The 27,115-nt window shown below is 37.7% G+C and overlaps 3 protein-coding genes and 1 long non-coding RNA gene across 8 annotated transcripts; 2 read left to right on the top strand and 2 right to left on the bottom strand.

Annotated features, from left to right (window-relative positions):
- The first annotated feature begins 348 nt into the window (after window positions 1-348).
- Window positions 349-6,109, top strand: LOC122139261. 4 transcript variants are annotated; one of them, XM_042735880.1, is made up of 2 exons: window positions 349-1,515; window positions 3,171-6,109. In XM_042735880.1, the coding sequence occupies exons 1-2, from the start codon at window positions 1,493-1,495 to the stop codon at window positions 4,576-4,578; spliced, it is 1,431 nt and encodes a 476-aa protein (XP_042591814.1). In that variant the 5' UTR covers window positions 349-1,492; the 3' UTR covers window positions 4,579-6,109. The 4 variants fall into 4 exon arrangements, with proteins under 4 accessions (XP_042591814.1, XP_042591813.1, XP_042591816.1 ...); XM_042735879.1 differs by having other exon boundaries at window positions 350-1,515; window positions 3,168-6,109; XM_042735882.1 differs by having other exon boundaries at window positions 353-1,310.
- Window positions 6,110-8,002: 1,893 nt separating this feature from the next.
- Window positions 8,003-10,577, top strand: zgc:112285 (uncharacterized protein LOC561476 homolog). Its single transcript, XM_019113724.2, has 6 exons — window positions 8,003-8,151; window positions 8,396-8,505; window positions 8,588-8,682; window positions 8,810-9,090; window positions 9,387-9,550; window positions 9,640-10,577. Exons 1-6 carry the CDS (start codon window positions 8,031-8,033, stop codon window positions 9,817-9,819), a joined length of 951 nt encoding a protein of 316 aa, XP_018969269.2. The 5' UTR covers window positions 8,003-8,030; the 3' UTR covers window positions 9,820-10,577.
- Window positions 10,578-10,890: 313 nt separating this feature from the next.
- On the bottom strand, window positions 10,891-14,051 carry timm23a (translocase of inner mitochondrial membrane 23 homolog a (yeast)). 2 transcript variants are annotated; one of them, XM_019113728.2, is made up of 7 exons: window positions 13,640-14,051; window positions 13,468-13,526; window positions 12,471-12,564; window positions 12,308-12,392; window positions 11,705-11,763; window positions 11,483-11,593; window positions 10,891-11,383 (listed from the first exon to the last, which is right to left on the bottom strand). In XM_019113728.2, the coding sequence occupies exons 1-7, from the start codon at window positions 13,743-13,745 to the stop codon at window positions 11,271-11,273; spliced, it is 627 nt and encodes a 208-aa protein (XP_018969273.1). In that variant the 5' UTR covers window positions 13,746-14,051; the 3' UTR covers window positions 10,891-11,270. The 2 variants fall into 2 exon arrangements, with proteins under 2 accessions (XP_018969273.1, XP_042591812.1); XM_042735878.1 differs by having other exon boundaries at window positions 12,308-12,564.
- Window positions 14,052-19,822: 5,771 nt separating this feature from the next.
- On the bottom strand, window positions 19,823-27,080 carry LOC122139260. Its single transcript, XR_006156157.1, has 2 exons — window positions 25,903-27,080; window positions 19,823-22,433 (listed from the first exon to the last, which is right to left on the bottom strand). It is a non-coding gene; the product is annotated as an uncharacterized LOC122139260 (long non-coding RNA).
- Window positions 27,081-27,115: the final 35 nt, after the last annotated feature.

Genomic DNA, 27,115 nt, shown 5'->3' with positions numbered 1-27,115 from the left:
ACTTTCCTGTCTGGTTTGTCGGACAAAATGGCAGATTCAGTGTTATGATTGGTCAGTTCGCCTGTCAATCAAAATCCTTGCAAAGGGTGAATTGACTTACTTTCATGACATTCCACACCTGTGTGACTACTTTCTCTGTGAAAACACACACATACACACACAAAACTGTTTTTTTTTTTTTTTTTTTGAACATATACTTAAAGTAATTGGGAACCCCAGCATTCTTCAAAATATTTTATTCTGTGTTCTGCAGAAAAAAAGAAAGTCATACAGGTTTGAACCAACATGAGTAAATGATAACAGGATTTTCATTTTTTGGTGAACTATCACTTTAAGTTGACTTCAAGGAGTCTATAATATAACATTCAATTAAGGTTGGGCATAAGGGTTTATAATTCCAGTGGAAATACACCTGACACAACTGATTTAATGTATCAACAAATAGACAGCATCTGTGTTATTATGCAAACAAAATGTCGTTACAGCAACTGGTCCCAAATGTCTCTGAAAATAGGGGGAAAAAATTTCTGGTTTGTTCAAGGGCGATTAAAAACAAAAACAATGTTACTTCAGCATGTTTATACACAAAACAACATGTCAGGATTCTGCGTTTGCGTAACCTCTGAACCGACGTTATTATGGAACAGGTGACCTGTATGTTTGCAATGCCAAGTATATGGACAGGTGTATCAGACAGAATCAGACAGTCACAGATATATCATAATGATTTCACGGCACCACAAGCCCTTCTTTCAAAGAGACTGTTTTCATTGTTCCCATGACAACTTAAAAAAAGACATGATGAAAATCCATTGGGTTCCTATTGAGCATGGCTGTTTCTATAGCAACAGGAAGAGAGAGACTGGATGAGTAAGCGGCAGAAGCTACGAATGTGTGAGAATGAACGTGTGTGTAAGAAAGATAGATTATTTATTGTATTGATTTGGAAGGATATCTGATTTCCTTTTGTGACATCTCAATAGTACCTACATGTTCTTCCTCTAAATCCCACTTCTCACCCCATACACACACTTTCACACAATTGTGCCCCCCTCCATTGGGCATACAGCGCTCCTTGCCTCCCACCATTTCTGTCTGGTCTTTGCACCTCCTCCCCCCTCCATGGTGGATTTCCTCTCAGAGAGGGAGCATGTGGTGTGTAATCAGATGACAACGACTGATAATCCAGCAATACACCCACTCTGTCCTGTTCACTTAGAGCGGAGGGAGAGAGCAGGAGTGGAGGAGAGGAAAGAAGTGAGGTGATCCGTCTGGGCAGAGGGAAAGGAGACAAGAGGAGGAAGTGGGAGGTTTGTACGTGTGCATGTGTGTGTGTGAAGGGATGAAGGTTGTTGACTTACCTGTGGCTATGAGGGAAACCACAGCTGTGTCTTCATAAAGCAAGTGCTGCTCAGTGTGAAGGGAAATGGTAAAGCGAAGATGACAAGGAAGGAAAGACAAAGGGTGGCACAAGGTCTTGTCTGGATCATGTATGTTTGCTAATAAAACCAAAAGGTGAGATCTTTCTTGTTTGATTTTCTTGTAGGGGACGAGAGGTTCACTGGAGTGTTTATATTTACGTGTGGGTGTTTGTGTGTGTGTGTGTCACAGTCTGGCGCCAGTACAGGTGTATGGTTGTCTGCAAGGATGGAGGTTAGACTGTGGGTTGAGATGGAAGAGGAGGGTTAACAGTGAACACCTTGCCTATTATTTTTAGATGCAGTGGGAAGATAAGTATCATGTTTTCCCATGATAACTGTGGAGAGATAACATCTGTTATTCTGTTAGAGTTGTGGTCATTTGTCCTTTTTGTTTTTGAGATTTGTTCTGCTTCATTATTATTATTATTATTATTATTATTGTGTAACAATCGACAAATTATATACTTATTAGTGTTAAATAGTGTTAAATAACCGTAAAAAAAAAATTTCTGCAGTTTATGTGATGGATGATGAACACTGGCTTTGGCACACATCGGCTTTTGTGCTCCCATAGAACCAAACACCTTTTCTTGAAAACATGGTATCTGAATTATAGAAAAGTCTATTACACACTTGGGTAGATGAAAGCATAGTCAAATTCACTACAATGTTTAAAATATAAACACACAAGGGATCGCAGATTTGTAGAACTTTGTGAATGTTGCGTGTTCCAATTCTGCAGAAATCTGCTGAGCTTTCTTCAGAGTTCTGCATATGCAGTTTCTGTGTGGGCATCCTTGGAAGTTAGATTTATATGGTATGATTCAACAAGTAGTCACAGGGACATAAACAGATGGTGATGGCCTAATGATAAAGAATCCGAGCAGACAACACAAAGTTTATTTCTGAGTTTACTCCTGACAGTTCTGAAATGCGAGTATCTTTGGGGACACTTAACCTCTGGTTGCTTAACAGGAAATATTACTTCACTTAGTGCATTGCAAGTTGCTTTAAAATGGCACCTCGATGGCAAGTGACCACTACATTGTAAAATTACGTACAGTATTGAATTGTGCCATGAATAACTGTACAGATCAGAGTGTGAGTGTGTTGTAGTTTGGAGTCAGCAGTATGTGTGTGTTGACAGTAGGGAGTGACAGACCCAAAAGTGTCTCCCAAAAAATCTGCTGGAGTGGCTGAAGTGTGATGTAAACATGAACAGGCCAGACACACATTCACTCATAACTCTCGAGTTCCTGGAAACGAGAAACACACTCTTACAGTAATGATTTGAAGTCCATACCTTAAAGTATGGCACAGTATGTATATTTACAGTAAGCCTACTGTCCTTATGGGACCAAGTGGAGTGGAATCGGCGACCTGTGCTGGAACACCATGTGGATTAATGTCCTTTGGAGAGGAGCTGGCATTCCCATGTTGTAGCTAATGATCTTAAAACTGAAATTGGGTTTATCCGTCTGTAATCTGGTCAATCACTCAAGGGAGAGATACCTAGGCATCCCCCTTTCCTATTCACTTTAATCTATGTGCTGTAAGAACAAAAGAAATCTCAGCTTTACTATCATAAAAGTAAAGTTTTAAGGGTCATTCAAATTCAATGGATTGCCTAGTAGACAACTAAATAGAGGAAAATTTGGTGTGCTTATTTCATCTTAAGAAACTTTTTAAAATATGTTGTGTAAATAATAAATGTTTATAATTGTATGTCTTTTTTTTTTTTACCAGTAGTTTATTCACTATGGAGGAAGGACAAAGACCTGCATCTGAGATCTACCTCCCAAGCATCAGTCTTGGATCTGCTGATGCTAAAACAGTGGAGAACCATGAGTTGCCAACCATTTCTTTATCCAAAAGCTCGACAGAAATGGTGAGTGGACCTCCTCAACGAACAGAGCTGGCATGGTACCGTCAGAACTTGCGTAAGAGCATCAGCAGTGCAGCATGTACTCAAAGGCCTATCAGTCTGGGTGGACCATCGTCAGGAGTCCCTGTGAACATTTGTGACCATGAACAGGGGAGCATGTGCAGTGGCAACAGCACCCCTGAGACTGTAATCTGGCATGGAGGACCAGCAAGATCCTGGAGTGTCATGGAGGACTCGCCCAGAAGGATTCCAATGCAAGATCCACTCTTGGGGCAAAATCAGGTCCATAGTGGTGTGAAGTGTGTGTCACACACACCATTCACAAATAGAGATTTAAGGATGAAGGGTCTGATGTGCAGGGAGGGATGTTGTCCATGTTGTGGACCTGCAGAGAACCTGACAGGGTGCAGCTGTTGCAGAGCGCCTTGTAGGATGAGTTCTTCAGGTCTGAGCAACAACTTCATACCACAGGGAGCGAATACAGAAGATCATGCTCAGAGCAACTGTGAAAGTCATCATTTCACTGCATGCCACAGATCTACCTGTTCTGGTCACATGATGAACACTGCCTGTTTGAGAAATACTTGCAGTGTTGTTCCATGCTCTGGACATTTGATATCACGGCCACCTTGTGCAGGAAGCCCTTGTGCAGGACAAAGATCACTGCTGTATTCAGGCTTGCTTGGTTTTCCACCACTTGTGTCCTCAGTCAGCGAGACCAGACTTGACAGCCGCAGTACAGGCCAGTGCTGTGGATCTGAGTTTAGGGGGCAGAACTCTTCGTGCCTTCGACTAGACAGAACAGGCCAGACTGGTTTTAACAGGACAGTCAAAGATGCCACTACTATGACATCTGACCATGAGCTCAGAGATGTTGGTGTACAAACCGTGTCTAATTCCCTTGCTTCCCCTCTTTCTCATGTGTTTCCTGAAATTAGTTTAAGAATGTATCCTATATCAGACGCACCTTCAGAGCGCATGTGTCATAGGACCCCTGTGAAGGAGGTGGAATGGGATGCTGAGGGTATGACATGGGAGGTGTATGGTGCAGCTGTGGACCCTGAAGAGCTTGGCCTAGCAATTCAAAGGCATCTAGAACTTCAGATCAAAGAGACTGCAGCTGCGGCAGCTGCTGCTGCTCAAACACAAGACTCCACGGACAATGACAGCAGCCTAGCATTGCAGCCCAGGCGACGGAAGAAGAGCAAAGGCATTATAAGAACACTGCGAAGTTCAGCGTGTTGCTCTAACCCCAGTACTGTGGGAGACTGAAATGATCATCGAAGGGCCGGAGATTGCCTTTTCAGTTTGTGGATGCCTAGGTTAGGTAAAGAAAGGTGCAGGCTTTTCCTGAAAGGTGGAAATGCATTGAGAATGGCCCGTGGCATATATATTTATTTAGCTAAAGAAAATTTTCCTTAAATTATATCTCTAAATATTCCAAAGCCTTATCTGCTTAGTTGATGCTATTAAAGCTCCACTATTGGTTAGGTAGAGCAGTGATGTTCAGAGATAAATTGCAAGCTAGCATTGCATAGAGCTACCATTCAAAGTTTACATGTAATGGGGTGTTTCTGCCTTACTTCACACATGGCCTTGTCCCTGTCTTGACCTCCAACATATCTTTTAGATGCCCCTTTTGGCCCAAAATACCAAAATAAAGATTTTTGTGAGCACTGAGTATTTTCATTTTTTTTTTTTAATGTCTGGTTGTACTTAATGAATTTTGTTAAGCAAACAACAGATTACTGAACATTAGCTATGGGGTATTAAAAAATCCACCCTAGAAATATAATTTACAAACAACTATCAATTTACAACAATCTATGTTGTTACTGAATTCACCGATCTTGATGCAAATGGTGATTGGTCCAGTGACAGTTTTGCCTGGTGGATTAGAGTGGGCTCAAGGCCAAAATCAATCCACAGAGCTAAAAATATGAATGCTCATGAGGTTTGTGGGTGTGTAATCAGGCCTACTGATAGGTGTAGGTTCTTATCAGGCCTACTGATGATTAACAAATATAGACTCAAGGTCATTGTTCCTGCACTTATATAGTACATTATGAGCTAAAACTAAGCCCCAGTCCTGGTCCTATGCTCATGAACAATCTCAGTCAATTCAAAAAGTAAAACATGTACATTTTGATTTTGTTGCCAAAACTTGACATGAAAAAAAAAGAAGATCTTTTGAGGTTGAGATCTATTTAGAAAAGTATGGCCATTTTCACATCATTTTACATATTCATAAATCTTTTCTGTTATATAATATCGTTAATGTTTATAGTTTGTTCATTATTATGTAAAACTATTCAAGTTAAAATGGTTCATATCACATTCAGTTTAATAGTTTGACTGTTTAATGAATGTCATGATCACGTGCTATATCATAACTATCTTATTCAGAATCAGTCATGATTTTGTGAAAGTTAGGGATTGTATTTAGAGAAATCTCTGTCAATAATGTTTAGATTATATTCATTTAAATAGCATGACACCTATTGTTGGTAAGTAAATGTGTATCCAGAATCTCTGACCAAATCGACAGTATGTGCTGCACAAACTGCTTTTGTTTTTCTTTGCCAAAGCAATCTTTTTTTTGGACCAGAGCATTGTGATTTAACATAATATAGATATTAATGGATCAAAACCTTAAAGTATGACGAAAACAAGCTTTATATAGGCTTTCTACAGCAAAAACTACACTAACATGTTTTAATATTGAGAATACTAAATGTCTTGAAAAATGTACAAGCAACAATAAAACGTTTGGTAAACAATGTTCTGTGTCTGTTATTTTAAAACAGTACAGTTAGACTTATTTGCGATAAGACAATGGGATTTCTCATTGGCTCACTGGCAATGGCATTTCTCTTTGTTTATGAAGGACATAGACAAAGAGAGGGGCATGAGAACATGTCAGAAGGTCCTGCTAAATTACTAAACTGTGTTCCAGTAGATTGCCCTGGACATTTCCATGGCTCTTTCATTGTAACTTTGACCAATTGGATGAGCAGGCACATTCCCTGGTATTGACTGCCCCTGAGCAGGTGCTCCCTTCTGTTTTGTTTTGTTTTTCCTTGCTGTGCCGTATTTGGAGTAAATACAACAGGTGAGTAGGGACACATCATAAACAATGGTAATAAAAATCCATTCAGTCTGAATACAGTCACAGGCATATAGTAATTAACATCTCAGCATCTCACATCTTAAAATCTGCTCCACTAAAAGAAATAACCTTAGTAGGTTCCACAGGCCCTGTTGCATCGTTGTATTCTGGTTCTTATGCCCTCTGCTGGTAACATGAGAGACAAATTCACACAACACTTTAAAGGGGTCCTATCATGCTTTTTCACTTTTTCAACTCTAGTTAGTCTGTAATGTTGCTGTTTGAGCTTAAAAAAGATCTGCAAAGTTACAAAGCTCAAAGTCCATTTCAAAAGGAGATATTTTATTTAACAGAAATCACTTTTCAAAAACTACAACGAACGACTCTTTTGGACTACAACGCATATTTTCCAGGATTTGTGATATCACAAATACCGACGAATGGGACAAGACCTTGTTGAGCTGCACTAGACAAGGAAACGAATGTAATCACTATGTCGAAGACATGCTAGCTTTCCCAAGGCAGATGAACTTAGAGTGGTTACAATCATCCGGGTTTAAATTGCACTCAAATTGATTTGATTTTGACGCAATATTTACACTGAAGCTCGCAGCAGGCGACTATGGTAAGGGGCATGACATTTCCTGACCAGGCGCCAAGTGGTGCCAATCACAGCACATCGCATATTTCAGCAGGCGGGCTTTCATTTGATACAGGAACTATTCCAGCCGTTCGTGCCAAACTGGGGAGAGAGGTGTTGTTATAATGTAAAATATGTGAAAAATAATGTGTTTTTCGAACAACCTAGTATGAGAGCCTGTTCTGGTACACCCCCAAAACAAAATCAAGACTTTGTAAAAGAGCATAATAGGACCCCTTTAAATCATTATACTGTATAAACCTTCAGTCCTTTTCTATCTTGTACTCAAGGAAGTTTAGCTTAACCTCTAAGTAAGAATAACTGTAAAACCTATTATGAAAATAAAATGGTGTGTAGTGGTTTAATGTTGAGTTGAATAGTTACATGTGTATCTGCAAGGTACAAGCTAAGAACAATCACCATTGTAACCTTGATCAAGGTTTTTAATGCCATGTTGCTCCAAGGGGATTGTTTCTGTAATGAGTGGACTGTAAGTCACTTTGGATAAATGAGTGCTTACTGAAAACAAGTTCTGCTAATCTTTTATGAAATGAATATTTAAACAACACAGATCAGTCATGATCTTATTAATTATTTATCAGGATTTTCCCTGGGGCCCTGCAAGGTTTCAGAAAGCAACAGAAGGTCCCGTGAAGGTCAGCACCTTTCCTCATCCAGACAGCATGGCATGACTGTAAGGAGTCTACTGGCAATCTATTCTGGGCAAGTTGTTTTGCACAGTGACAAGGGACGGGCTGTAGTTGAAAGTGCTGATGGGACTCCCATGATCCTATGGGGCCAGCTTGTTCTGAAAACCCTCGGCTACCCCACCAGAACAATCCAGGATTGGGAGGGGTATTGTCAATGTGCTTTGTCCCAATGACAGGGGCGTGGAGTGCACAAAGGTTGGGCCCTACACCAGGCATAGTATAAATGGGTAATCTCCAATGCGCAACACACAGTTTACTGTAGATCATGGCAGTAAGAAGCCCATTTTTTCCACTGTTGCTAATGCTGCTGGGTCTGGTGCTGGACAGAGCCTCCACCCATGCATTCAACCCCAGTCGCCTTCAACAGCACAAAGTCCTCCACCTTGGTGAGAAACTATATGAAAGCTGACCACTGACATCTTTCAAGTGGATTACAAGTGTTGAAAAACTGAATTTACACTTATTTCTATGTCTTTCTCAAAGATCCAAATATGGATTTCCTTTCCTTCTTTCCTCTCCTGGTACAACACCTTTAATTTGCTAATCCCTTCATAAATCCTGTGTACCTTGTGTTTGCTTGTCTACATGGTACTTTAACTGACATTGATGTAAGTGTTGTTCTGTCCTTAGACTGGCCGAAGGACTGTGGCCTGGCTCATTTCAAACCAAACACAGTGGAACGTATTGTGTCGGGCAACGAAGCGAGACCCCACTCCTGGCCATGGCAAGTCTCACTGCAGGTAAATTCCACTTGATATTACACAGAACATCTCAAGGTGCAAAATAAGAGGAAGTCACTTAAGCTGGTATATATTTTTATAGGTTCGTCCTAGAGGCAGTAAACATTATGTTCATGTGTGTGGAGGGACTCTGATCCATAAGAACTGGGTTCTTACTGCTGCTCACTGCTTCCAGAAGTAAGGCAAATCACCAGTAGAGGCAGAACTTGCTTAAATTTATGCAGGGGTTATTTTCCCCTTTAGGTGCTCAAATTCATAAACATCTGTGTGTTAAGTTCCTCTCTTTGTGCTCTTCATTACCCAGGGGGAAAGCAGAGGATGCTAGTAGCTGGCGTATCGTTTTGGGTAAGCATCAGCTGAAAAGAGCTGAGTCCGCTGAGCGTATTTTTCCAGTGAAGAGGATCTACAGGCATGAGCACTTTCGTTATCCAGCCCACAGTGAGCTGGACTATGACATCGCATTGGTTAAAGCTGCCACGGACATCCAAACCAGTAACTTCATCCGCTATGCCTGCCTGCCGCGCAAGCAGATCAACCTTAAACCAGGGCACTACTGTTGGGTGACTGGCTGGGGCGACACACGAGGTAAAATCTGCATCATATGCCTTCATGTATTAAAATTTGAATCTTTTGTGAAAGCTGGGTCTTGAAATATGATGGCTAGATTATGTATGAAATCATCGACTCATAGATAAAATGTAAAGAGTGTACAGTAACGGCTTACCCCACTGCAGTTTCTACTGGTTTATGTGACCTCCCTGAGGCAAAAACAAATAGTATTTTAATGTTTTATTGATATCATTGAGTTTACTAAGGGATTTGATCAACTTATCCCACTTAGAATATGGGTTTGGCATCTCTTCTTCCTCTGTAAATCTTAGGTGGAAAAGAAAATGTGTCACTTGCTGAGGCTCTGAACCAAGCTCGGCTCCCAATCATTGACTATAAGACCTGCCGGCAGAAGAAGTTCTGGGGTGACCGCGTGAGAGACTCCATGATTTGTGCTGGCTTCCGTGATACAGAGGGGACCCCAGCCGCATGCCAAGTGAGAAGACAGTTTTATGGGAAAATTCATCAAGGTGCCCCTTCTTTAACTCTATTCATCTACCTTCTGTGTGACTCTTCTTCTTGTAGGGTGACTCTGGTGGCCCTCTGCTGTGCCAGGAGGGGCGTGACCGCTGGGAGGTCCACGGCATCGTGAGCTTCGGTCCTATCGGATGCACAGTGGAGAACAAGCCCAGTGTCTTCACTCGCACCGCAGCCTACATCCCATGGATAGAGGCCACACGCATCAGGGACTTCTTCTTGCACTAAGTTCCAACCTCAAAGAATTCCATGTCCACATTTGTAGGCACAGGAAAAGTCATCATTTCAAGATTAAATGCCATGTCCCGGGTCTGGGTCTGGCCCATGGACCTGCTCATCCATTTGTGGTCCGTGCGCTGGAAGCTGGAGTGTAGAATCACGACCACCAGTCACCAAGTTAGGGTAGTTTGCACCGGTTTGTGGGTCATTTCTCCGCTATGCATGTGAGATGGGCTTCGCTGTAGAACATGAACTGCAAAGTTTTAACTGCTTTCAGCTAAATCACACTGATCTCCACCTTGTGTTCGACAAGCCAAGAAACATCTGTAAAACAAGTCCTGGCTATTCAACATTACACTCATCAGTTCAGTTGGCCTTGTTTTTTTCTGTAGAGGACTGGCACATACATTTGCCCTTTCATGGGCAGTCCAACGTTCAGTTCTTCAAGGTGCTTTGACGGTCAGCGTCAAGTAGTGATAGGAAATTTCACCTGTTGTGGGAGACAGTCTCCCTTAAGAACACTCTTACTGCAGTGGTTTTCACTGAACAGTGCAGGTAATTTCCAAATTTAAACCGCTACAAGGAATTTATCCATATAATTTCCATAAATTCCTTCATTTTAATCTATATGATCATTATTTTGAGAGGGAGCTTTAATTATTTTATCATTTAATCTATGCATCTAACGCTCACAAGTATTCAAACTACAGGGAGAGTTTGGGTTACAGGTATAATACTGCTCAAATAATAGAATGAGTAACCAACAGTTGTCCAAAATACTTTCACTCTAAAAAAAATTACAAATTATTATAATTAAAAAAAAGTAACATACAAGCACATGGGACATTCATTCTGAAATATTTTAATCATCATTCATTTGTACTCATTGACTGTTGAAATCAAGGTTGACCTGCTTACAAATAAACCATACTGTATATGAAAAAAATTATTTGTTTTTATATTTTATTTAGAACTACATGAATACAGGATGGTGTACCATTCATGCACAACAAATAGAAATTCTGTATTACACAACTCCATTATTTTAATATTGCTAAAATGCAAATGAAGAGGCTCAAACAGTGGAAATTTGTATTTTATTTTTTTACGGTTTCAGAGAGGAAGCAGCCAGTTTAGTCTGCACTGACAAAATGCATCAATCCACAATGAGAACAGATAAAACCTCATGATTAAAGGATACTGAGTTCCTGCAACTTGCACCAAAAAAGACATGTACAGTACCAGCAAATTCACAGCTACTTAGTCCACACTAAGTAATCTGGAGGCAGTCTGGCTCTTCCATTTAAATATTACACTTAATGTAACTGAAGAAGTCTGTACACATGTGGTGGTCCACGGGTTTCATATAGAAGAAATGGATGCATCTCCAAAAGGGGGTCATAAAATTAAAAATGTGCTCAGAGTCAAAATAAGTCCATGGTTTGAGCTCTCAGTCATCCTCAGTAACGTGAAGGCGATGTCCCCTTCAGGTGATCCCAGTTGCTGTAAAGAGCATACAGGCCTGACATGGCTAACCCAACGAGACCTCCTCTGGCAGCTCCTCTGAGTCCAGCTGTATAAAATAAATGTACATTTGTATCAATAAATACAATAAACATTATGTTCATTAGATTAAATCAGTGATGGCCTTGATATTGTCCCTTTTCCTCACATGTGGATTTAAAAAGCATCCCTGTTAACGTTCCGGCTGCCACTGTGTTGAGGTCATCCTCTGCACCCCTGGCCTTCTCAATGGCCACACCGAAAACACTATACAAAAGAGCTGTTGAGAAAGAGAAACCAACATTTTATTATGAACAAGTTTCTACAATTAATTACGCAACAAATGTGATATTCTTTTACACAAGCTGTTTGAATTCAATGCATTTCTTACCCACAGATCCTAGTGTGTTGGCCCATGATGCACCTTGTCGTGTGACCATGTTCAAAATTCTGAACATATCAAAGGTCAGTGTTAAAGTAGAATTGTGGGTAATAAACAATGGATAAACCTTTTCAGTGAATGTTAAAACAAATATAACTTAACTTAGCGATACACCAAAATAAATTTTTCATGGAAACACCAAAACTGAAATTAAATTTGAATTTAGCCAAAAACAAAACAACAACAAAATGAGGATTGAGATATTAAATTCAAAAATTCAAAAGAGTAGTTGCCTCTACAGGCAAACAAATCATACTTATTGATACTCCAGCATCATTTCTGGTAAAAGTAGATGCTGACAGAGTCAAAACGTATCACTGCAGAAGTGCGACCTAACGAAATGTATCAATGATTTCGGACGAATATTTTCAGTTTCTGAAACTTCGTAAAAATTGGAAAAAATGCATAAAAATGCATTGCAGCAAATTAGTCATAAGCTGCATCACATCAACATAATATTAGTGACTGAAATTCAAAAAGATCCTTAATGAATTATCTATACACTAACTTAAATCATTCCAACTCAAAGTTTACATAAGAACAGACACTTACTGGACATTTCTGGGTTTTGACCATGGCATGTCTCTAGTTTCTGTCAGGCCCATACGGAGACCATTAAGTGTCCCAAAAGCAGCGCCCAAAGAAAAACAACCGTTAAAATGGGCGATGATTAAAGACAAAGGTTGATCAAAGCTTGCAAAGAGACATGCCTCACCTGTTATACAGCATCCCCCGATGGTGAAGAAGGCCAGCTCAAAGCGACCACGGGTTTTATTTGCCCCAGTTGGCAAGATAAACTCATCAGTGTCCTTAGAAAGCCAGACAAGCATCATAATAATGTCTTAAATGTAAATTTTTTGTATGACAGTAATCTTTTATAAACAAGAGAACACAATATGTGACCCTGGACCATGAAACCAGTCATAAGTAGCATATTTGTAGCAATAGTACACATTGTATGGGTCAAAATGATCTATTTTTCTTTTATGCCAAAAATCATTAGGATATCAAGTAAAGATCATGTTCCATGAAGATATTTAGTAAATTTCCTACTGTAAATATATCAAAACTTAATTTTTGATTAGTAATATGTGTTACTAAGGACTTAATTTGGACAACTTTAAAGGCAATTTTTTCAATAATTTTATTTTATTTTATTTTGCACCCTCAGATTCCAGATTTTCAAATAGTTGTATCTCGGCCAAATATTGTCCTATCCTAACAATATCAATGCTTATTTATTCAGCCTCCAATTATGTAAAAATCTCAATTAAAAAAATAAAATAAAAATTGACCCTTATGACAAGTTTTGTGGTCCTAGGGTCACTTATAATCTCAATAGTACATATTAAAGCATGGGTCAACTAATTAAATGCAGATTTGAATAAAAAGCAAAAATTATATTCTCAGGAAAACAAGGATATTTTTCATAAATGTCAGGTATTGTAAAACTGTGCAATTTATTAATTACAGTTGGGGGCCAAAACAATGTTCTGGTCTTTTTGTATGTTACCACTGCCTTTTGTTTTATGTTTACCATTTAGTTTTTTCATACAATAAGCTCATATTGTGACAGCTTACCCTTTATTTCAGTCCATTAATCCTCTAACATAAGTTTGACTTTGTCAATTCACAAGACAGGCTCATTCTAGCACAGAAAAACTGAAACTAGGCCTGAAATGTAACTTAGCTGTGGTCTTACAGAAACTCACCTGCACGAGGAAACGAGGGTCAACATTGAGGTACGGCGAGAGAGGGCTCATACCAGTCACTGAAAACGACAGAAACACCCATTACACATGATCAGATACTCACAGTGTCTAATTTGACTGTAATGTGAATCAGACTGTTTAAGAATGTAAAGAATAGCCACATAACACTTACACGGGACTCCTGCGAGCTCAGTATTTGAATACTCAGGGGTTCCTCCACCGAAAAGGCTCCCGAGCCCCCCTTTAAATGCTCCTGATGCCGGTGTGTTATTATCCATGTCTTGAGAGATGATACAGAAGAAAAAACCGTCTCGATGACACTTCTTCCTTACTAACACGCGTCAAACTGACGGACGTTAGCGAATAATAACGATTTACTTTATCGACGGCGTTGTGTTGTATGTCGTCTGTTGAAAATGCCACATAGATGTCACTGTGCTGAGTTGTCAATTATTGCTGTTTGATAATTAGAGAGTTTTCAGTCTCTGACCGAGAGATTCCGTATCTCTGACCTCCACATGCTGCCCTGCCGTAAAGCGAAAGGACACTGCTGACGTAACACTGCCGTAAAATTACTCGCGTGATTGCTGAAGATTTAATCAAATCAGTAATATATACATGTATTACATTAAAATAAACAAATATTAGTTTGCTAAAATTAAGTATGTGATATTTATATGAACAGTGTGCAATATCGTTCTGAGGATATTGGTGTTTGGCAGACTTCAACGGACCTGACAGTTGATTACACGGCATTTTGCGACCGTCAGTGTTTTGTTGCGAAACAGAGGTATTTTTTTTCTTTTTTTGTTTTCTTTTTTTTTTTTTTCCTCGGAACAAGAAAGAAGTTCATTCATGATAGTAGCACAATAAATTAAAACAGATAAAGAAAAAAAACTTCCTGGTTGTAAAACGAAAGTAAACATGTTGCTGATGCTGTCTGTATTTGCCATTTGCAGTATCAGAAATAAATGTTAATGTTAATATTAAACGAGTTTATAAGAAAAAAAAAAAAATGAGCCTTGAAAACAACGGAAGATCAACAACTAAAAACATGAAACTGTAAACTACAGTGAACTCTACAGACACAGTAGAGGGCTTTTTAATCATGTGTAATAATAAATAAAATAAAAACTGATTGTAATACAAGTAAATTAAGAATAAATAATGATTTATTTATCCATTTATTTATATTCTGGTGTTATGATATCCTCTTCGTTACTTACAGATGCTTTGGTATGTGATTTTAATTCTATAGGTAACAGCCATAATTGCTTAAAATGACCAATTATTTAATTTTAAATTATTCAGTTTAAAGTATTTAGACTGTATGTTTGATATAGGTGGAGAGGAAACTGTTTTAAATGTAAAAATAATTCCCTGAACCTCTGACACCAGGATGATGCTTTCCACTAGATGGCAGACAAGGACAAATATCAAAAAGTTTCTGGTGGACTATTTTGAGTTTCTTACTTTTCCCTTTTTTTTCTTAAACAGTAGGATCAGTTTTTTCTTCCTCTTTTCAACTGATTTGTTCGTTTGTGTGTGTGGGGGGGGGGACCTACCTCACACCGAATCGTGTGCCACAATAAAGCATGTCCCGTGATGCATGCTTGAAAGCACAAATGGTTGTTTAGCACCATAAAGGTTATGTTCTGATCCTCCTGGCTCGCATGAGATTTAAGAGGAATTCGCCGTGTGGGAGGATGCTGAAGCAGAATTCTATCACCATAGCTATTTTTTTTTTATATTTCTGTCTCTTTCTTTTCCACCCCTTGAGGTGGAGCAATAACGTTTGCCATTGTTATCATTCTGTGAGCTCAGACTTCCTGGCATCCACACTAAATTACCCAGGGCTTTCTGTGGGAGCAGAAATGGCTCACTGTTCCCCAACAAAAAGACCATTCACAGTCAGTGGAAGGCCTCCTATAGACAGCCCACAGTGCTGAAGAGAACCAGAGGCAGCCGAATAGAGACAGGCACCCCGAGGACTGGGAAACGGCTGTGATGTCATAATGGATTCATCTCAAAGAATATCTTTTAATCACACTTATGTTTTATCTTCACGCTTTGTTGTCGGCCTTATATTCTGAGTTTTTGTTCCAAAACTCAAAAACAACAACAGTGAGTACACACAAAAAAACTCCACAAGGACCCCAAAGGGGGTGTGTTACCATGGAGATATGAAAGCTGTGCAGAGCCTCTGTTCCTTAAACTAGTTTAGAGGAGATGAGAGGGGAGGACAAGAGGGGGTTCAAAGGGGTCCTCTGAAACCTTTCAGATGAAGACTTTAAAGCATCATGCTTGTTTCATAAAGAGTAAACAACAAGCATAGCACATATTGTTGCTTGCTGTTCGAAATTCAAACAAATCTTACATATTTGTGTGTGTGTGTGTGTGTGTGTGTGTGTGTGTGTGTGTGTGTGTGTGTGTGTGTGTGTGTGTGTGTGTGCAAAAACAGAAACCTTTAAGATCCCTAAAAATACCCAAAATATCTTCCAACATGTTAAAAAAACTTACATGTTTGGATCGACATGGAGGTGAGTAAATGATGACAAAATTTTTATTTTTGGGTGAACTATTCCTTTAAAGCCATCACGTTTCTCACAAGCATGACATATACTGTTGCTGTCTGAGATTCATACAACAGATGTAAAATAAATTCACCTATTATTGGATGGATCAATGGCTTATGACCTAGTGGCATTTTGAAGTGAGGCCCTTGGCACTCAATCCTAAATGTATTTAAGGCACAAACAGTACTAAACAGTGTTCTACTTTGTTATGCGTTCATTTTACGGTCAAATGTAACTTGACAGACTCCTGGAAGATTCACTGTGCTACAAACAAGAGTTAAAAAGAATCACCTATTTTAAAGACTCTGGAAACTTGGAGTGCACACAAACTCAACAGCTCCCCGTTAATGTGGATTTGTTTCGTTAAAGCCCAGCTGACACTCGCAACAGATTTACGTAAGCCTTATAATATCCCAGATACAAAGTAAAATCCAAGAGCCATAGTTGTCCCTTGGCTTAGCTCTTGTCATTTCAAGCTCTCCGTTATTCTCTGGCAGTGCTTTAGGACTTTGGCTTGGCTGTGAATGTTCTCCACTGTGGCCTGCCAAGTTCTGCTGTCCTCTCCCACCAGTCTGGGCAGTGTCCAGCCTTGTGGAGCCAGAGTGGGGGGCCAGGACTGAGCCAGACCCCAGGCCCCATCCTCTGAGAGCAGACAGGAAGGGCGGGAGGACCCCACAGAACGAGAGGAAGAGGAATGGAAACACCTATGGAAGACAGAGAAGCATCCTACAAGTTCAAACGCACCATGCGTGTGTCTGAAGTACAAGTAAACTCGGATCCTGTTGGAAAACCTATTGGATGAAACCGAAGCGAAACAGCGCCCTGCTGTGCGACTCTGCTGTGGCGTAACATCTGCTGTGTCATCCTGTTTAATATGTCCCGTCCTTTATATGCACCCCACCATCACCACTTCTGATATTTCTCAGATCTTTAGCTATGAATAGAAACAATTACACAAGCTAGGTAAACAGCGATGACTTCCTCTCTTACATAAACACTGATGGATGTGTCTGTGGAAACGGTTCTTTAATAGAGCAGAAGGAAGCGTTCCTTGAGATTTGTTCTGTTCGAGCCCTTTGGGAGGACATTCCCCACCCTCTCCATATCCTCATGCTGGACATGTCTTTGTGGTCATTGTTTAAGATCAAGTTTGGTTTGTTTCCTAGAAGACCTAGAAGACACTCCCCTTGCTTCACCAGAACTGAGGGAACTGAATAAACAAGCTTCCCTGATTTCAAATGTTCAAATATAATCATACAAAGCCAAATGGGATGGGTGTGAGTCGAAAGTTGATAATTACAAAATGAATGATAAAAAACCTGAATACTTATTGCAATATTAGCATATATTAATTTGTATGTTATAAAAATATTATAAAATATTCAAAATATTATAATTATATATATATATATATATATATATATATATATATATATATATATATATATATATATATATATATATATATATATATTAATAAATATTAATATTGTAATAAATATTCTTTTTTTTAGTAAAAAAATTTATCACAAAATGTATTGTTAATAATAAAAAAAAAAAAATAATAATAATATATTTTCTCAATTTATTTTTCTACAAGGAGTCTGTCTCCTCTTCCTCAAACTCTCAGGGCTTAGCTTGCTATTGGCATCCAATAAGATCAGTAGATTGACAAGAAAGGAAGGAAGGAAGGAAGGAAGCAAAGGGTTCTATTTGCATTTGGTAAGTTGGGACAGAGAGTTCTGAGTTTGTTGGGTATAAAGGTTTTAAAGGTCATTGCAGCCTCTGAGGGGGAAGTCAAGAGTGCGAGTCAACGGAGGATACGGTGTCTCTCTCTCTTTACAGTGACTTACCCATTTCATCTTTCCTCTTTGGCCCTCAGCTAAAACTGTTATCCATTCCACTCATTAAACTGCATTATGCTCCATTACACTGGATAGTGCCTGTGTGCATGTGTTTTTGATAAGGTAAGCAGCACTGTATATTAAGAGGTAGGTGGGGACATCAGAAAATGAACAAGACAGGAAATTGAGGTTTTAATTGCTGGTTAGAGATAGAGAGAGGACAAGGTGGGGAAAGGAAAGAAGGAATGATTACCTAACATAGCAACTAGTAATTTGGGACAGGCAAGAACCATTTAATACAAAACGCGTGGTGTTTAATGAACAGTTTGGCTTCTGTGGGAGCAAATTAATCACACTCTCTCCTTTTCCATCCATTTCACTTTCTCCCTCTCAGTGCCTTTCCATTTTTTCATTTTGTATGTGTGTGTGTTTGTGTGTATGCTATAAAAGGAGCAGTACACCCTTAAATGAAAATGCTGCCATAGGACTAGGCTACTCACCTTAATGTCGTCCCCTTTTACTAGTCACATTTTACAGTGACCATGCACATTTTAAGCTCCAAAAATGAAAAATGGATATATTGTGCTTTGTAGCCTACTTCAAGTCTTCTTTAGCTATGATCGCATTTGTTTAATGAACAGACTAACATGCTATTTTTTTTCTCCAGTGGGATTTGTGTAGTCATATTAGTGAAATTTCACTTACAAAAAAAGGTCCATTGTCTTTTGTCAGCGGTGTAGCATGCATGAATGCATGAAATTTCACATCAGGGTAAATGATTTAAAATACTTAAAATACTTTTTTATGAGCTGTGCTTTATACATCACTACATATTGTAAACATAAAAGAATCGTTATTTTGAGCTGTTTTGAATAGTTGAATCATTATTTTGAAATATTTTTTCATATCAGTTCACTGACTTAAAAGTAAATAAAGTTCAGTCTGTTCCTCACACAAAAAGTATGGAATATATTGCACTAGTTGTGAACCACTTTTATGAATGTTAGTCTATTTATTCATTTTTGGAGTTCAATTACCATGGACTCTGTGAACTGTAGTTGGGTGGAAAAAAGCAGCTTTAACGTTCTTAAAAAATAATGGAACAACATTAAGAGCATATGAATTTAAAATAAAATGGGGGTGAATTCATAATATTATATTGTTAATTTTGCATGAACTATTCCTATTCCAACACTATCACAGACTGTGACGGTCACAGATTCAGTTCTGTTGCTGTTCTTTTGGATATGACCAGATTTGTTTAATGCAGGCTATGGTTGGCGACTTTGCCATAAACTGAAAAGGAAACAAAAGCTAGTTACTAGGACTCTTGGGTGCAGTGATGAGGTCTTATGGGAACTAAAAGAGTCTGATTAGCTTTATCAGCTAAACACAGACCGTTACACACAACAGCAACTCATTAAAACAATGTGCGAACAGTTAGAAAACTGAAAAACAGTTTTTAGAAGGTCATTCAGAGTTATCGGTTTCCTTTGCGACTCCAGTTCCTCTCAACACTGAACCACTGACAAACAGAAATTGCTATCTTGACCTCTGTGATTTCTCAGAGGATATCCAAAGCTCAAATGAGGAAGTGATTTGAACCTTACATTTTATAAGCCTGATGTTTGTTACTATAGTTAGGCAGCGCTGATGTGCAGGGCTGAAAAATATTCCACTTAGTGGGCGTTATTGGATTGACCTCCAGTTATTCTACAAAAGACAATGTTTGCTTTTGTTTTCTTGCACATTTCAGAGAATCTGTGAAGTTTCGCTTACATTGGTTTCAATGGACTCTTTGAAAGACAATTACCGGTTGTAATCTGCGGTTACTCTTCTTAGAACTTTCAGAAACAGCTCAACAGATGGTTGTAGGATACAAAAACAAGCACACACAATGGAAAATGTTGAGAAAGAAAGAATAATAAGACTGTGTGAACTCAAACAACCATACCATTTATATAGATTTTACTTCTCCTTCAGATTTTTTCCCACCCCATTATCATCTTGTCACTTTGGTGTTAAATGCAGCTTTGTTCAGTATGATCAATTAAACAGTACGGAGAAGTTTAGACTCAGATCTTCTCCATTATCTACAGCAGACCTGAATCAGATTAGTATGCAGAGTGTTCTGACACATTTAAAAAGCACAAGAGAAAGAGCGACCAAGTTAGTTTCTTTTTTTAAAACTATGATTTTAATATTTTGCTATTGCTTCTCAGTACAGAGTTTAGTCCAGCATATTTCAGTCAGTAAAACACTCTTTTGCTTAATTTCACACAAATCCTCTTCTAAAGATTCAAAGCAGACAAAAGAAATTGTTGACAGGGTTAATGAATAGAAATCAATCATCAAATGTTAGTACAATCGACAAGAAACGATTAATCAAATTATATAACTAGAAATGGTTAATAGCTTACAATTTACATGAGAAGGCACAGAGGCAAAGCAACAATGACAAACCAAACACCCCAGCAAATAATAACCACTTTAAACTTGCTCAGAGTGAGGCTGGAACCAAATGATATTGTTGTTCAAATAAGTTTTTCCATTTTCCATCAACTATGGAATTAATCATCATGGGAAAAATATGTCTCTCATTTCAATTTTTTTGTAATAAGGCATACTGTTCATATCTGGAAATGTGATTTAATGTTATTTCTCACATACAAAATATGATAGAAAAATACATTATAAAATGTTACAATGGTTATAAATAGGACTGTATGCAGAGAGCTGCTTGGGATTGCGAAAAAAAAAAATGACAACAAAAATAAGCTTTAACGGAGAGTTGCAGTTCATTGGCATATACAATACATAAACAGTCACCCACACAATCACCCATAAACACATGCTCTCACACATAATGACAGTCTATAGTAATACTGCATGGAAAGCAAACACTAAACCAAAAAAAAAAACAAATAACCAAACACACATTAACAAACAACTCCAGTTTCTAGTCAAGATCCTTGTACAAACAATTTCCATCCGTTAAATGTATTTGCAGGATTTTTACTTTAGCAATTTCCAGGTTAATAAAAAAATTACATGCAACTGCATCACAGCCTCAAACGTCTAAAAAGTATTGCATTTGCTCTGCATAAATACAAAAGGAGATGCATCTTCTCAAAATCCAATTCTGATAACCAAATAACAAAATGTAATCATAATTTGTTAATACGCTTTTAGTCTTGTTGTTCTTCAGCACTGAAATGGTCTGACATTTTAACTGGAAGAGCAACTGAAGGAAATTTATTCAGTCATTTTAATAAAACTGAAAATCATTTGCATAGGAAGGTATGTAGAAATGTGACACGTCTGCATACAAACATGCTCTTCTAGTACACTTCAATTCTTTAAAAGGAATAAAATGAGCTCTGTACTAATTAACCCCAAACCTTTATAATATTCATCTTGATGAATGGAATAAATGCTTCTTGAGATATACTGTAAGCAGACTAAAAATATGGAAATAGTGACCAGTAACTGTTAGGGGCTTCATTGCTGTGTAACAGCTGTAGTGATGGATATACAAACATATTAGAGAGCTTGTACATATATATTATCAACTACAAACAGGCTGAATGACCACCTTATGTAGTGTGACAGGGTAAAACTCAATCATTATTTGTAAATAAAAATAAGAAAATGCACATAAAAAGAAATGCAGTTTTTGAGTAACGCCTGCGACATTGTTCTGTACACCTCTTGTTTTCATGAATGAAGAGGAATTGAACAGAAATACCTGATATGTTGGCATATAACACATTGATGGACATTCATACTTATTCATAATTGATGATATTGTGTAAAATAAGGCACTTGTTTGTTTTTTATTAAAAAAAGACACTGTTTTGGTCTCTAAAATTTTGTCGTTTGTTCATCACGTTTTGACAATACTGCTTTGTTTTTTAATACAAAAAGGATGACCTTTGAAAAATATATATTCATTTCCTGTGCAGCACCCTCGTATCAAAAAGATATCAGTCGATGTTCAGTGTTTGCACACTTGCTCATGTGGATGCTTTTTGACAGCTCTCTGAAGAAAACGCTGGTAGGCAAGCATGGCTTTTACATCCCTTATGGACCGATAAATCAGTTTTAAAATAACTCTTCAGGATGGTATGAGAACTGCAGTGCACAAACGTAGAGTTATATAGAATATTATGCTTAATTATTAAGAAACCAATAAAGATTTGTGTTTATTTAGTGTGTGAAAGGCTAACAGTAGGATTTCAGGTGTCGCCCAGACAGCGTTATTGCTTTATGACACATCAGTGCATGCTGGGAAGCCCAGGTCACCTGACCAAGGAGGTCCTCAGTTTGAGAAGGGGAGCGATTCTGTTCTGCAGGAGGCCGCCAAAATCCATCACGGCTTCTCGGGCTGGGTTAAGTGAATTAAAGCTGCTTCTGAGCTCACCAGCAGGCCGCCAAAACATAGAAGCGAAGGACGAGAGCCAGAGAACTGGTCAGCAGGCAGGCAATGGTCAGGTCATCATTGGGTGAAGAGTTCAGAGGGTCATTGGTTAGTTGCCGGTGGCGGCTGGGTTGTTAGAGAAAAAATAAATAAAAATGGACAGACAGAGGGGAAACGAAAAAAAAATAAGAGGACATAAAGAGGACACAAAAGAAAAAAAGATAGAGAAGGAGATTAGTTTCAGCTAGTGACGGTTGGATGACAATATGACATTACTAATCCAGCTACTGTAAGAGAAAACTGCTCAACGTCTACGTTAACACAGCAAAATCATGAAGGCCTCATGATTTCACTCCAGAACCCATCTCCCAGGTGAAAATGGTTAAAGAAGCAAAGAGGCAAATCAATTATAGAGTCATTACGAATTAAACTAACAGCACTTAATAGTTAGTAGCAGTCAATAGAGTTTGGGTATTTGGAAAAACCGACAGTAAGATGTAAAAGGGCTTCAATCCTGGATTAAAAGATGCAAATGTTTAGAGGAACGATCCTCTGACTGCTATTAAGCATTAGAGTGCTGCTTCAATACAAAGCCACAAAGCTGCTAGTGATAATGATATGGATTCATGAGTAGTTACAGAGATGTGACGAGAGAAGTAAAATCAGAGAGTGACAGGCTAATCAAAAGATTTTTAGACAGTACAAAACGTTTGGTGGTTTTTTAACTCAACTTTTATTGCCTTTAAAATTGGACTATTTACAAAAAATACAGAATGCTAATCCAACAAGAATGATACTAAAGCATATCGGCTGAAATTTAGGGCTACAACAACACAAGAAAACAATTAGAAAGAAAAATCTACTTGTTTCGCAAACCTATAACAGTGTAGCAAGACTAAAAACAAATGTACCCCTTATGGAAAAAATGTAAAATAAAATAACATGACATTGATCTCTAATGTTTACTAGTATAAATTCCCTATTCATTTACAAATACAATAGAATTTCATAAATGTTCTTGCTTTATAGTTAAACATATTGCTTTCATAAACTCATCTTAAAAAGATCACAGACGATAACTATGTTCTTTTCCATACATTTGACAAAAAATTCAAAAGAAGCTTACTGCAAAACAACAAACAAGAAACAAACAAACCAAAAATGGAATATTTCTTCAGTTCATCTGTTGTTCTTGTGCTAATGTCCTGCTTTGATAAACATCCTAACATCTCATGAGGTTTTGCCGTTTCGTTTTTTTCTTGTTTCACTTTGCTCTGTCTGAGTATCGCAGACTAGGAGCTGGTGATTTAAAATCTTCAGTGCAAAATACTTGTGCCATATTTTTATGATAAGGAATTTCTTGAATGGGGAGTTTAAGGGATCATAAGCACTCTGAAACACCATTATAATCCTCTGATTATGCACTGAGCATAAGAAACTATTTTCAAAGGGCAGTGCATATGATGACTTACACTCTCAAACAAGTCCTAACCTTCATAACTGTCTAGTCTATCTTGTGTGACACTGTCCAAGCCGGGTGCTTGGAATATTTCATCCAATGCCTTTCATTCAAGGGTATTTTCCCTGCTCAGGAATCTTTAACATAACAAATTCACAGAGATCTTTCTGAGGCTGTGGGCAGTAAGCCAGACAAGACAGATTTGACTTTTTGTGCAATTTCACAATTGTTATGCATTAAACTGGTCAGTTGTATTGGTCTATTAAATTATGACATGTTAAACTCTTATGGGTGTGAAATTCACTTATATTGATCAGTAGATTCTCACGTTTACAGTTTTTTCAGGAGTCATAGTTATTATATGTACAGTTTTGGCACATCCACGTATTTGTAATATGAGTTTAAATCAGTTTCATTACAGCTGTCTTTAGAAGCTGGCACTGTAATTCCCTTAGATCCAGTTTATTTCCATTTAAGGCATTTGAAAGATTTTGACATGAATATGCTCTATGTCCCTGGCGAAAAATGATTACATTTAACCTAAACGACAACTGATCTACACAAAAACTGCAGTAAAAGGTATAAATAAAATGTCAAATGAGAAAAGACTCCTAACAGTACAAGCACTCAAGATTATGAACAAAAAATCTGGATTTGCAGAAGTCAAGTATCTTCTGTAATGAGTTACAGCTTATAACAGGCCTGAAATAACATACAGTATTGAATTTTCTCAATTCATTTGTTTAAGTATACATTTGTATCATAAATTGGGGAAAAACAGCATTGCACCAACTTCTAAACTTTATGTATGCTGGTCTGGCCAGGCTGAACCATAAATAAGATGATTCGTTTTATTATATCAGATGAGACTTTTAAAAAAATAGAGTAAAATAGAGTTCTATTATTCAGAAAGTAAAAACTCAAAACTGTTTCTTTGAAAGCTGCCGAAACTATGTTTCAATGGATCAGAATGGGAGAGTAGATTTAAATGGGACACTAATGTACTTAAGCGACATAAAATGATCCGAAAATACACGAAAACTGAGAACAGATATCAAAGGAATGACAAATGAAGGAATAAACAGAAGCAAACAAACAGGTGAGCTCCATTACCCTTCATTGACTATGAGCCTGAAGGCCACCACACCGTCATCAGTGTAATGGAGCACAGTGGACAGTCAGTTTTGCTCCAGAGTGGTTCTAACACTTTCACACTAGCTGTTTTTCATCTACATACATCCACTAAGCTTCAGGTCATGTTTGTCTCAATATATAATGCATTTAAGTGCTGAAGTTATCAGATCATACTAATAGTCAGTTCCAAAACCTGGTGAGCTTCCTACAGAGGCAGTATTTTTAAGCACCTTCCATTGTGAAGGCTCGTTTTACATCAATTTAGACTAAGGTAGCATATATGCATCCTTCACAGAAAAGGCTATTTCAAAATGCATTGTGGTGTTGCATTCATGTCATTACTGACAAATACTGATAAAAAAATTGTTCAGGTGTATTTAAAAAGTACACTTGCAACATGCTAACCTCAAACTTCAAAATCAAGTCGAGTCTCCTGTGCGAAATGCCACTGATGTTATGTGTTGGTTATGAAATTGTACATTAACCAGGTTCCATGGCAGTTACGATGCCGTCTTAGAAGGCATCTCACTAGATTCTGGAACAGAGCTTAAATCTCAGAGTTTGGAATGTTGTCATAAGTCATCACAGGATGTTGTAACCTCCTGTAAATCAGTTAGAATTTTCTTTTGTAACAGTATTCTATTTTTTTACCCTTTGCTTCAGTGACCCCAAGAACATGCTCTAAATATAATACAAGTATGCTGATAACACCTACAGTTTCAATGCATTTCTAGGTTGGCAGGTTTAGTGAGTAAACAAACCCTGCACAGTTTGACTGGCATGTACTATACCTGATAACAGCAACACTGAAATCTCAAATGATGCTTTTTTTTTGGCAGGTTAGAAGTGAATAAAACAATTCCTCTGTTTTTATTGAGTGAGATGCAATGAAAAAGAAAGTGTATTCAGCATACTAAAGAATCTCACACACACACACACACACACACACACACACACATATATATAGACAGAGCACAGTTTGAACACTGGAGCTAAACTAACCTCGTTCTGCGGTCACTACCCTTTGGTAAGGATGGACGCGCATATCCTGCCTTCGTACTTTAGTAGTCACTGCACCTGCTCAGAGCGCAAAATTGCCAACAAAACAAGAATTAACAGATTATTCATCAAAATACATTAAAACTACACTTCACACAACATTGTTTCACAAACAAGGCTTATAAGACCAAATTACAAGGCACAAGTGACCTTTTCTCCAAGCTCCGTTATAGTGAAATCACATCATATGTTATTGCCCTTTCTCAGTTTCCCAGTAAATTTGTCGCATTTTCATAAGAAACACAAATGGTGTTTTTTTTTTTTACGCTCTTGCCTATTTTTTACAATGACTATAGAGCCCTTGTATTCCTTTCAACACACTAGATGCCTCAGATAGTATGAATTCACTACAGGATATTTCATGGAGAAAGTTTTTTCACAAGCATGTTATATTAGCAATAATACTGATCACTCTCTAAATATCTAAGATACAGTTGCAGGAAAACAAATATAGATTACTAAACAAATATAGATTACTTTTCAAACAGAGGAATGTAATAAGGCTTATTTATCAGTATTTATCTGAAAATAAATTTTTTTAATCTATGAATAAGTCAACAAAACAGTTAAGACCAGTGTAAACATGAGTAGTAATGATCTTTAGTCTTTTGTTTCTTGTAAAAATCAGTTTCTTCGTTTGCTCTTTTGTCTTTTTTTGTTCCAAGGCATCTGAAAAGCAAAGCATTTTTAACACTCGTATGGGCTGAGGACTGTGTTAAACCCCTGAGCATTACTAGCCTTTTGTCGGGAAAGCCATACCTACAAGGACAAGACAGAATGCTGGAGTTAGTCTCCTAGATCTCAGAGCAAAAGAGGACAAATCGTGTCAAGGATGGGCGGTATATGTACATACAGAAAATATATAAAATAAAATATGCAATATAATAAATTAAATATATATTTTACAATATATATATATCATATAATTAAAACAAATTATTATAATTACTATTAATAAATTAATTTATTAAATTATTTAATAATATTAATTAAATTAAATATATCACAACATGTCTATCATATCACCCAGCCTTAAAACCAAATTGTGTTAAATGCATAATCTGTAAAAAAAACAACAACAACAACAACAAAAAAATTTTTAAGACAAACAAATATTCAAATATCTTACCTAAAACACCACTTGAGTCAATAGGAT

This window comes from Cyprinus carpio, chromosome B12 (genome assembly GCF_018340385.1).
Source record: "Cyprinus carpio isolate SPL01 chromosome B12, ASM1834038v1, whole genome shotgun sequence".
Classification (NCBI taxonomy): Eukaryota; Metazoa; Chordata; class Actinopteri; order Cypriniformes; family Cyprinidae; genus Cyprinus; species Cyprinus carpio.
Note: the sequence above shows the minus strand (reverse complement) of the source record. Positions and strands in the feature narration are given on the sequence as shown.

Bases quoted from the DNA above. Each gene is read 5' to 3' on its own strand.
- timm23a (XM_042735878.1), bottom strand. From the start codon at position 13,745: ATGGATAATAACACACCGGCATCAGGAGCATTTAAAGGGGGGCTCGGG. The intron at 11,764-12,307 runs GTAAGTGTCTGT...TGATATGTTCAG, and splicing joins TCAAAACCCAGAAATGTCCA to AATTTTGAACATGGTCACAC. The intron at 11,384-11,482 runs GTGAGGAAAAGG...TATTTTATACAG, and splicing joins GATGCTTTTTAAATCCACAT to CTGGACTCAGAGGAGCTGCC.
- zgc:112285 (XM_019113724.2), top strand. From the start codon at position 8,031: ATGGCAGTAAGAAGCCCATTTTTTCCACTGTTGCTAATGCTGCTGGGT. The intron at 8,506-8,587 runs GTAAATTCCACT...ATATTTTTATAG, and splicing joins CATGGCAAGTCTCACTGCAG to GTTCGTCCTAGAGGCAGTAA. The intron at 9,551-9,639 runs GTGAGAAGACAG...TTCTTCTTGTAG, and splicing joins GGACCCCAGCCGCATGCCAA to GGTGACTCTGGTGGCCCTCT.
- LOC122139261 (XM_042735879.1), top strand. From the start codon at position 1,493: ATGTTTGCTAATAAAACCAAAAG. The intron at 1,516-3,167 runs GTGAGATCTTTC...TTTTTTTACCAG, and splicing joins TTTGCTAATAAAACCAAAAG to TAGTTTATTCACTATGGAGG.